Source organism: Salmo salar, chromosome 12 (genome assembly GCF_965601325.2).
Source record: "Salmo salar chromosome 12, fSalSal1, whole genome shotgun sequence".
Lineage (NCBI taxonomy): Eukaryota > Metazoa > Chordata > Actinopteri > Salmoniformes > Salmonidae > Salmo > Salmo salar.
This window is the reverse complement of record NC_138302.1, coordinates 96761532-96773768: the sequence shown is the minus strand read 5'-3', so window position 1 is coordinate 96773768 and position 12237 is coordinate 96761532. Positions and strand designations below refer to the sequence as shown.

Genomic DNA, 12237 nt, shown 5'->3' with positions numbered 1-12237 from the left:
TATCATTGTTTTACTTTACAATGGAGCCCCTAGTTCCACTCAACATGCCTCTGATGCCTCCTTTGTCCCACCTCCCACACATGCGGTGACCTCACCCAGTATAACCAGCACGTCCAGAGATGCAACCTCTCTTATCATCACTCAGTGCCTGGGCTTACCTCCGCTGTACCCGCACCCCACCATACCCCTGTCTGCACATTATGCCCTGAATCTATTCTACCACGCCCAGAAATCTGCTCCTTTTATTCTTTGTCCCCAACGCGCTAGACGACCAGTTCTGATAGCCTTTAGCCGTACCCTCATCCTACTCCTCCTCTGTTCCTCGGGTGATGTGGAGGTAAACCCAGGCCCTGCGTGTCCCCAGGCACTCTCATTTGTTGACTTCTGTGATCGAAAAAGCCTTGGTTTCATTCATGTTAACATCAGAAGCCTCCTCCCTATGTTTGTTTTACTCACTGCTTTAGCACACTCTGCCAACCCTGATGTCCTTGCCGTGTCTGAATCCTGGCTTAGGAAGGCCACCAAAAATTCTGAGATTTCCATACCCAACTACAACGTTTTCCGTCAAGATAGAACTGCCAAAGGGGGAGGAGTTGCAATCTACTGCAGAGATAGCCGCAAAGTTCTGTCATACTTTCCAGGTCTATGCCCAAACAGTTCGAACTTCTAATTAAAAAAATTAATCTCTCCAGAAATAAATCTCTCACTGTTGCCGCCTGTTATCGACCCCCCTCTTCTCCCAGCTGTGCCCTGGACACCATATGTGAATTGATTGCCCCCCATCTATCTTCAGAGTTCGTTCTGTTAGGTGACCTAAACTGGGATATGCTTAACACCTCGGCAGTCCTACAATCCAAGCTAGATGCCCTCAATCTCACACAAATCATCAAGGAACCCACCAGGTACAACCCTAAATCCGTAAACATGGGCACCCTCATAGACATTATCCTGACCAACTTGCCCTCCAAATACACCTTTGCTGTTTTCAATCAGGATCTCAGCGATCACTGCCTCATTGCCTGTATCCGCTATGGGTCCGCGGTCAAACGACCACCCCTCATCACTGTCAAACGCTCCCTAAAACACTTCTGCGAGCAGGCCTTTCTAATCGGCCTGGCCCTGGAATCCTGGAGGGATATTGACCTCATCCCGTCAGTCGGGGATGCCTGGTCGGTCTTTAAAAGTAATTTCCTCACCATCTTAAATAAGCATGCCCCAAAAAATGTAAAGCCCATGGAGAACAAGAGCACCTCCCAGCTGCCCACTGCACTGAGGCTAGGTAACACGGTCACCACCAATAAATCCATGATAAATCAAAAATTTCAATAAGCATTTCTCTACGGCTGGCCATGCTTTCCTCCTGGCTACCCCAACCCAGGCCAACAGCTCCGCCCCCCTCGCAGCTACTTGCCCGAGCCTCCCCAGCTTCTCCTTTACCCAAATCCAGATAGCAGATGTTCTAAAAGAGCTGCAAAACCTGGACCCATACAAATCACCTGGGCTAGACAATCTGGACCCTCTCTTTCTAAAACTACCTGCCGCCATTTTTGCAACCCCTATTACCAGTCTGTTCAACCTCTCTTTCGTATCGTCCGAGATCCCTAAAGATTGGAAAGCTGCTGCGGTCATCCCGCTCTTCAAAGGGGGTGACACTAGACCCAAACTGCTGTAGACCTATATCCATCCTGCCCTGCCTCTCTAAAGTCTTCGAAAGCCAAGTTAATAAACAGATCACTGACCATTTCGAATCCCACCGTACCTTCTCCGCTGTGCAATCCGGTTTCCGAGCTTAGTTTATTAGAATAAATACTTGAACAAAAGAAACAAACGACGAAACAGTCCCATCAGGTGCACAGACTACACAGGAAACAACCACCCACAACACACAAGTGAAACAAACCTCAACTAAATATGGCCTCCAATTAGAGACAACGACAACCAGCTGACTCTAATTGGAGGTCCTACCAAAAACCCAACATAGAAATAGAAAACATAGAACCTAAACCAAAAACACCAAAACAAACACCCCCTGCCACACCCTGACCAAACTACAATGACAAATAACCCCTTTTACTGGTCAGGATGTGACAGCAGCAGTAGGTAACATAACATTGTATTGCAGTAGTAGTAGCAGGTAACATAACATTGTATTGCAGTAGCATTTGCAGCAGCAGGTAACATAACACTGTATTGCAGTAGCAGCAGCAGTAGCTGGCATAACATTGTATTGCAGTAGTAGAAGCAGTAGGTAACATAACATTGTATTGCAATAGCAGTAGCAGCAGTAGGTAACATAACATTGTATTGCAGTAGTAGCAGCAGCAGGTAACATAACATTGTATTGCAGTAGTAGTAGCAGCAGTAGGTAATATAACATTGTATTGCAGTAGTATTTGCAGCAGTAGGTAATACACTGCTCAAAAAAATAATGGGAACACTTAAACAACACAATGTAACTCCAAGTCAATCACACTTCTGTGAAATCAAACTGTCCACTTAGGAAGCAACACTGATTGACAATAAATTGCACATGCTGTTGTGCAAATGGAATAGACAACAGGTGGAAATTATAGGCAATTAGCAAGACACCCCCAATAAAGGAGTGGTTCTGCAGGTGGTGACCACAGACCACTTCTCAGTTCCTATGCTTCCTGGCTGATGTTTTGGTCACTTTTGAATGTTGGCGGTGCTTTCACTCTAGTGGTAGCATGAGACAAAGTCTACAACCCACACAAGTGGCTCAGGTAGTGCAGCTCATCCAGGATGGCACATCAATGCGAGCTGTGGCAACTAGGTTTGCTGTGTCTGTCAGCGTAGTGTCCAGAGCATGGAGGCGCTACCAGGAGACAGGCCAGTACATCAGGAGACGTGGAGGAGGCCGTAGGAGGGCAACAACCCAGCAGCAGGACCGCTACCTCCGCCTTTGTGCAAGGAGGAGCAGGAGGAGCACTGCCAGAGCCCTGCAAAATGACCTCCAGCAGGCCACAAATGTGCATGTGTCTGCTCAAACGGTCAGAAACAGACTCCATGAGGGTGGTATGAGGGCCCGACGTCCACAGGTGGGGGTTGTGCTTACAGCCCAACACCGTGCAGGACGTTTGGCATTTGCCAGAGAACACCAACATTGGCAAATTCGCCACTGGCGCCCTGTGCTCTTCACAGATGAAAGCAGGTTCACACTGAGCACATGTAACAGACGTGACAGAGTCTGGAGACGCCGTGGAGAACGTTCTGCTGCCTGCAACATCCTCCAGCATGACCGGTTTGGCGGTGGGTCAGTCATGGTGTGGGGTGGCATTTCTTTGGGGGGCCGCACAGCCCTCCATGTGCTCGCCAGAGGTAGCCTGACTGCCATTAGGTACCGAGATGAGATCCTCAGACCCCTTGTGAGACCATATGCTGATGCGGTTGGCCCTGGGTTCCTCATAATGCAAGACAATGCTAGACCTCATGTGGCTGGAGTGTGTCAGCAGTTCCTGCAAGAGGAAGGCATTGACGCTATGGACTGGCCCGCCCGTTCCCCAGACCTGAATCCAATTGAGCACATCTGGGACATTATGTCTCGCTCCATCCACCAACGCCACGTTGCACCACAGACTGTCCAGGAGTTGGCGGATGCTTTAGTCCAGGTCTGGGAGGAGATCCCTCAGGAGACCATCCGCCACCTCATCAGGAGCATGCGCAGGCGTTGTAGGGAGGTCATACAGGCACGTGGAGGCCACACACACTACTGAGCCTCATTTTGACTTGTTTTAAGGACATTACATCAAAGTTGGATCAGCCTGTAGTGTGGTTTTCCACTTTAATTTTGAGTGTGACTCCACATCCAGACCTCCATGGGTTGATAAATTGGATTTCCATTGATTATTTTTGTGTGATTTTGTTGTCAGCACATTCAACTATGTAAAGAAAAAAGTATTTAATAAGATTATTTCATTCATTCAGATCTAGAATGTGTTATTTTAGTGTTCCCTTAATTTTTTTGAGCAGTGTATAACATTGTATTGCAGTAGTATTTGCAGCAGGTAACATAACATTGTTTTGCAGTAGCAGCAGTAGGTAACATAACATTGTATTGCAGTAGTAGTAGCAGTAGGTAACATAACATTGTATTGCAGTAGTATTTGCAGCAGGTAACATAACATTGTATTGCAGTAGTAGCAGCAGCAGGTAACATAACATTGTATTGCAGTAGCAGAAGTAGTAGGTAACATAACATTGTATTGCAGTAGCAGAAGCAGTAGGTAACATAACATTGTATTGCAGGTAGTAGTAGTAGTAGCAGTAGGTAACATAACATTGTATTGCAGTAGTAGTACCAGCAGCAGGTAACATAACATTGTTTTGCAGTAGTAGTACCAGCAGTAGGTAACATAACATTGTATTGCAGTAGCAGCAGCAGCAGGTAACATAACATTGTATTGCAGTAGTAGCAGCAGAAGGTAACATAACATTGTATTGCAGTAGTAGCAGCAGTAGGTAACATAACATTGTATTGCAGTAGCAGCAGCAGAAGGTAACATAACATTGTATTGCAGTAGTAGCAGCAGTAGGTAACATAACATTGTATTGCAGTAGTAGCAGCAGCAGTAGGTAACATAACATTGTATTGCAGTAGTAGCAGCAGGTAACATAACATTGTATTGCAGTAGCAGAAGCAGTAGGTAACATAACATTGTATTGCAGTAGTAGCAGCAGGTAACATAACATTGTATTGCAGTAGTAGCAGCAGTAGGTAACATAACATTTCCTGCTGCCTTATTTTCCAGGGGACTTGTATCTGCAATACAGGGTGATTGATGTAGCTGGCTCGCAGCCAGAGTGATAGTAATGACTAACAGCACAGCCAGGACTAATACCGTTTGCTTGGTCCATTTTATCCTTCTCCTACTCATTGTGCTCTGGCGCCTCAGCAGTAAGTCATACTGCAGGTGTGTATGGAATAGAAAAAGGATTTGCTTCGGTAGGGTATAGAGAGGAGTAAAACTCAGTTTAGCTTCTCAGAGTAGGAGTGCTGATCTAGGATCAGGTTCCCCCCTACTGACCATATAATCATTCATTATGATCAGATTTGTTATTATAATAGTCAATGATATCAACACTCCATCCTCTGAGACTTTTTGTTAATATGGGCCCAGAGCTCCAGTCTACTCTACACAACACAATGAACCATTCAACTGCCCACCTGTTTGTGAACCTTTGTAAGCTGGTCCAGGTTGTTCTCAAGGAAGGAAATCTTCTGCTTTTGGTGGCTAGATCCCCCGCTATCATCTCGCTCCATCTCTGAATGCTGTGGATGGGGGGGATGGGGGAGGGATGGGGGGGATGGGGGGGGAGAGAAGGGATGGGGGAGGGAGGGAGGGATGGGGGAGGGATGGGGAGGGATGGGGGAGGGATGGGGGGATGGGGAGGGATGGGGGAGGGATGGGGAGGGATGGGGGTGGTGGAGGGATGGGGGGATGGGGAGGGATGGGGGAGGGATGGGGGATGGGGTGGGGGTGGTGGAGGGATGGGGAGGGATGGGGGAGGGATGGGGGAGGGAGAGAGAGAGAGATGTGGTTAAGATCACAGTATATGTTATGGACTACTGAATAGTTTACATGATTATCTTCCTCCTTCATTCCTCCTCTCCATCCCCCTTCATCATCCTCTCCCTCCTTCATTCCTCCTCTCCCTCCCTCCCTCCTTCACTTCTTCTCTTCCTTTTTCTCCTTTATTCACTCACTCTTTTGACTCGCATAGTGAGGTCTTGAACAAAAAGCTTCCGCAAGTTGTGGAGAGTCTGTAGTTCACGAGCCTGTCAACAGAGAGAAAGAGAAAGACAGGGAGGGAGGGAGGCAGGGAGGGACAGAGGAAGAGAGAAAAGCAAGACAGGTGGGCACAAAGAGAGAGAGAGGAGAGAGAGAGAGACGGAGAGAGAGAGAGAAGTGAGAGAAATTGAGGGAGAGGTACATTAATGGGTCGTGGTCAAATTATCCTACAGTGGATTCAACTGAATGTCAGAGAGAGATTGTGGAAGAGACCGAGAGAGAAAGAGATGGTGGAAGAGACAGAGCGAGAGCGAGAGAGCGAGAGAGAGAGAGCGAGAGAGAGAGAGAGCGAGAGAGAGAGAGAGAGAGAGATTGAAAGAGGGAGAGACAGATAGACTTACGACAGTCTCCTCCAGCCCTTTAAGGTCTTGCTTAGACTGCTCGTGGCGTTCATGAAGAAATCTGGGGATACAGAGTTAAAGAACAAAAACATAAATGTATAAAACAGATTCAGTACCACTTGACATTAATAAATGCATTGATGCTGTGCTTAGATGTAATGTAATTCATTAGGCTGCTACACACATTTATTTGTATAGTTTGTTTAGCCCAGAGGATGTTCAGTGTGTGTGTGTGTGTGTGTGTGTGTGTGTGTGTGTGTGTGTGTGTGTGTGTGTGTGTGTGTGTGTGTGTGTGTGTGTGTGTGTGTGTGTGTGTGTGTGTGTGTGTGTGTGTGTGTGTGTGTGTGTGTGTTGTGTGTTTGTAACCCAGAGCATGTTCAGTCAGTCGTATGTTCAGTGTTCTTTGTGGTCAGTCAGAGTGGTAAATAAACAGACAGCTGGTCTCAATTCACTCCCTAGTAGTACCTTCCTCCTTCCTCCCCCTCCCCTTGAATATGGTGGAATAACAATGATATGTTGGAATAATAATATGGTGGAATAATAATATTAATATGGGGGAATAATAATAATAATAATAATATGGATGAATAATAATAATAATAATAATATGGAGGAATAATAATAATAATATTATTATTAATATGGGGGAATAATAATAATAATATTAATATGGAGGGATAATAATAATAATATTAATATGGAGGGATAATAATAATAATAATAATATGGGGGAATAATAATAATAATATTATTATTAATATGGGGGAATAATAATAATAATATTAATATGGAGGGATAATAATAATAATATTAATATGGAGGGATAATAATAATAATAATAATATGGGGGAATAATAATAATAATAATAATATGGAGGAATAATAATAATAATAATAATAAAAATAATAATATTAATAATAATAATAATAATATTAATATGGGGGAATAATAATAATAATAATACTACTAATAATCAAAATAATAATATTATGGGGGAATACTACTACTACTACTACTACTACTACTACTACTACTACTAATAATAATAATAATAATAATAATAATAATAATAATAATAATATGGGGGAATAATATTAATAATCATAATAATAATATGGGGGCATATTAATAATAATAATAATAATAATAATATGGAGGAATAATAATAAAAAAATAAAACCTATTAATAATAATATGGGGGAATAATAATAATATTAATAATAATAAAAATAATAATAATAATAATATGGGGGAATAATATTAATAATAATAATATGGGGGAATAATATTAATAATAATAATAATAATAATATGAGGGAATAATAATAATTATATACTGGAATAATAATAATAATAATAATATGGTGGAATAATAATATTAATATGGTGGAATAATAATAATAATAATATGGTGGAATAATGATATTAATATGGTGGAATAATAATAACAATAATATGGTGGAATAATGATAATAATATGGTGGAATAATGATAATTATATGGTGGAATAATAATACTTATTATATGGTGTAATAATAATACTAATAATATGGTGGAATAATGATGATATGAAATAATAATAATAATAATAATAATAATAATAACAATAATATGGAGGAATAATAAAACGAATAATATGGTGGAATAATAATAATAATATGGTGGAATAATAATATGGTGGATTAATAATATGGTAGAATAATAATATGGTAGAATAATAACACGGTGGTGGAATAATAACATGGTGGAAAAATAATATGGTGGAATAATAATATAGTGGAATACTAACAAGGTGGAATAATAATATGGTAGATTAATAATATGGTGGATTAATAATATGGTAGATTAATAATATGGTAGAATAATAACATGGTAGAATAATAACATGGTAGAATAATAACATGGTGGAATAATAATATGGTAGATCAATAATATGGTAGATTAATAATATGGTGGATGCTCTGCAAACATCCAAAGTTTAAGAGGGTTTGACTTGAGAGGCGTTTTCACAATGAAGGAGCCATTGCTCCCAGCTAATCGTCTGCAACAAGCTAAGTGATGTGTGCCACCTTGCCAACAGCCAGTGAAATTGCAGGGCGCCAAATTCAAACAACAGAAATCTCAGAATTACAATTCCTCAAACATATAAGTGTTATACACCATTTTAAAGATAAACTTCTCATTAATCCAGCCACAGTGTCCGATTTCTAAAAGGCTTTACGGTGAAATCACACCATGCGATTATGTTAGGTCAGCGCCTAGCCACAAAAACCATACAGCCATTTTCCAAAGAAGGAGAGGTGTCACAAAAATCAGAAATAGCGTTAAAATAAATCATTTACCTTTGATGATCTTCATCTGATGGCACTCCCAGGTCTCCATGTTAGACAATAAATGTTTGTTTTGTTCGATAAAGTTCATCTTTATGTCCAAATACCTCCTCTCCGCTTTTCATCCAAACTTCCCAATGCTGCCCCCTATACCAATGAAGTTAAGGGTGAAGGGTAGTGACTAGGAAGCGGTTTGGGACTCCGGCTGTTGTGGTGCTCTGACTCATGAGACGGTGTATGTGCGAGTGTGTGTGTGTGTGTGTGTGTGTGTGTGTGTGTGTGTGTGTGTGTGTGTGTGTGTGTGTGTGTGTGTGTGTGTGTGTGTGTGTGTGTGTGTGTGTGTGTGTGTGTGTGTGTGTGTGTGTGTGTGTGTGTGTGTTGTGGCAGATGGCAGGGAGAGGTGAGGGGAGTGGTGATTGAAGGGAGATATCTTGCAGCCCGCTGGCTACACCCCCGAGCCTTATAAGGAGTTCCGTCCCCAACGAGGCGAGGCTGTGGATCATAAAGCCATGGAGTGCTTGGGGATAATAGAGGAAGCGAGCTGCACAAACAGGGAGAGGACTGAGAGGGAAACCTGTGTTATGGAGAGTGTGAGAAGAGAGAGAATTATCTGTGTGATTGCCCGTTGTGACCTGGACTGTCTGATTACCCCCACTGTGTACCAAACCAGTTTGGCTGAGGACCCGAGTTTTAGGTTTACCCCCACTGTGTACCGAACCGGTTTGGCTGAGGACCCGAGTTTTAGGTTTACCCCCACTGTGTACCAAACCAGTTTGACTGAGGACCCGAGTTTTAGGTTTACCCCCACTGTGGACCGAACCAGTTTGGCTGAGGACCCGAGTTTTAGGATTATCCCCACTGTGGACCAAACCAGTTTGGCTGAGGACCCGAGTTTTAGGATTATCCCCACTGTGGACCAAACCAGTTTGGCTGAGGACCCGAGTTTTAGGTTTACCCCCACTGTGTACCAAACCAGTTTGACTGAGGACCCGAGTTTTAGGTTTACCCCCACTGTGGACCGAACCAGTTTGGCTGAGGACCCGAGTTTTAGGATTATCCCCACTGTGGACCAAACCAGTTTGGCTGAGGACCCGAGTTTTAGGATTATCCCCACTGTGGACCAAACCAGTTTGGCTGAGGACCCGAGTTTTAGGTTTACCCCCACGGTGGACCAAACCAGTTTGGCTGAGGACCCGAGTTTTAGGTTTACCCCTGGAGAACAGAACGAACAACGAGAACGGATTGTGGACTGGTTGCTGAATATCCCCCCCTTTCCCACACTGTGCAAATCTCCCTAATAAATTACACCATTTGTATTCTAGTTGTGCTTCCAGTGCATGTTTGGTTATTTAACTTGGTGACGTGTGTGTGTGTGTGTGTGTGTGTGTGTGTGTGTGTGTGTGTGTGTGTGTGTGTGTGTGTGTGTGTGTGTGTGTGTGTGTGTGTGTGTGTGTGTGTGTGTGTGTGTGTGTGTGTGTGTGTGTGTGTGTGTGTGTGTGTGTGTGTGTGAGACTAACGTCAGCTCTTCCAGTTGCAGGCTCTTGTGGTGCTCCTGTCTCATGAGACGGTCAAAGTCGCTCCTCAAATGCTCCAACTCCAGATGAAGACGATAGTTATGACTAGAGAGAGACAGACAACAGGGTAACTATAGAGACAGTCTGGTGTTAATAGACAACAGGGTAACTATAGAGACGGTCTGATGTTAATAGACAACAGGGTAACTATAGAGACAGACAACAGGGTAACTATAGAGACAGTCAACAGGGTAACTATAGAGACAGACAACAGGGTAACTATAGAGACAGTCAACAGGGTAACTATAGAGACAGTCAACAGGGTAACTATAGAGACAGACAACAGGGTAACTATAAAGACAGTCAACAGGGTAACTATAGAGACAGACAACAGGGTAACTATAGAGACAGACAACAGGGTAACTATAGAGACAGACAACAGGGTAACTATAGAGACAGTCTGGTGTTAATAGACAACAGGGTAACTATAGAGACAGTCTGGTGTTAATAGACAACAGGGTAACTATAGAGACAGTCTGGTGTTAATAGACAACAGGGTAACTATAGAGACAGTCAACAGGGTAACTATAGAGACAGTCTGGTGTTAATAGACAACAGGGTAACTATAGAGACGGTCTGGTGTTAATAGACAACAGGGTAACTATAGAGACAGTCTGGTGTTAATAGACAACAGGGTAACTATAGAGACGGTCTGATGTTAATAGACAACAGGGTAACTATAGAGACAGTCAACAGGGTAACGATAGAGACAGACAACAGGGTAACTATAGAGACAGTCAACAGGGTAACTATAGAGACAGACAACAGGGTAACTATAGAGACAGACAACAGGGTAACTATAGAGACAGTCTGGTGTTAATAGACAACAGGGTAACTATAGAGACAGTCTGGTGTTAATAGACAACAGGGTAACTATAGAGACAGTCTGGTGTTAATAGACAACAGGGTAACTATAGAGACCGTCAACAGGGTAACTACAGAGACAGTCTGGTGTTAATAGACAACAGGGTAACTATAGAGACGGTCTGGTGTTAATAGACAACAGGGTAACTATAGAGACAGACAACAGGGTAACTATAGAGACAGTCTGGTGTTAATAGACAACAGGGTAACTATAGAGACAGACAACAGGGTAACTATAGAGACAGTCTGGTGTTAATAGACAACAGGGTAACTATAGAGACAGACAACAGGGTAACTATAGAGACAGTCTGGTGTTAATAGACAACAGGGTAACTATAGAGACAGTCTGGTGTTAATAGACAACAGGGTAACTATAGAGACGGTCTGGTGTTAATAGACAACAGGGTAACTATAGAGACAGTCAACAGGGTAACTATAGAGACAGTCTGGTGTTAATAGACAACAGGGTAACTATAGAGACAGTCTGGTGTTAATGGACAACAGGGTAACTATAGAGACAGTCTGGTGTTAATAGACAACAGGGTAACTATAGAGACGGTCTGATGTTAATAGACAACAGGGTAACTATAGAGACAGACAACAAGGTAACTATAGAGACAGTCAACAGGGTAACTATAGAGACAGACAACAGGGTAACTATAGAGACGGTCTGATGTTAATAGACAACAGGGTAACTATAGAGACAGACAACAGGGTAACTATAGAGACAGACAACAGGGTAACTATAGAGACAGTCTGGTGTTAATAGACAACAGGGTAACTATAGAGACAGTCTGGTGTTAATAGACAACAGGGTAACTATAGAGACAGTCTGGTGTTAATAGACAACAGGGTAACTATAGAGACAGTCTGGTGTTAATAGACAACAGGGTAACTATAGAGACCGTCAACAGGGTAACGATAGAGACAGACAACAGGGTAACTATAGAGACAGTCTGGTGTTAATAGACAACAGGGTAACTATAGAGACAGTCTGGTGTTAATAGACAACAGGGTAACTATAGAGACAGTCTGGTGTTAATAGACAACAGGGTAACTATAGAGACCGTTTTATGGCCAATGTTTGCTGCCATGTACAGATGGAGTCTACTGTATGCTGGGAGGTAGGGTAGGTAGAATTACAATGAGGGAGATGATGGGAGAGACAGAGAGTGGGAAATGAAGAGGGAGGGGGAATGAGGGAGAGAACTGCACTGCAGTACGGATTGGGACCCACTCTGCAGTACGGATTGGAACCCACACTGCAGTACGGATTGGGAACCACTCTGCAGTATGGATTGGGACCCACACTGCAGT

General features: G+C 42.9%; 1 protein-coding gene across 1 annotated transcript in view; it reads right to left on the bottom strand.

Annotated features, from left to right (window-relative positions):
- LOC106566150 (kinesin heavy chain) overlaps positions 1 to 12237 on the bottom strand; it is a 141310-nt gene that overhangs the window by 14581 nt on the left and 114492 nt on the right. The window contains exons 20-23 of the mRNA XM_045691941.2: positions 10000 to 10101; positions 6152 to 6212; positions 5726 to 5797; positions 5186 to 5290 (exon numbers count right to left, since the gene is read on the bottom strand). Coding sequence (XP_045547897.2) covers positions 5186 to 5290; positions 5726 to 5797; positions 6152 to 6212; positions 10000 to 10101 — 340 coding nt within the window. The remainder of the gene's footprint in view (positions 1 to 5185; positions 5291 to 5725; positions 5798 to 6151; positions 6213 to 9999; positions 10102 to 12237) is intronic.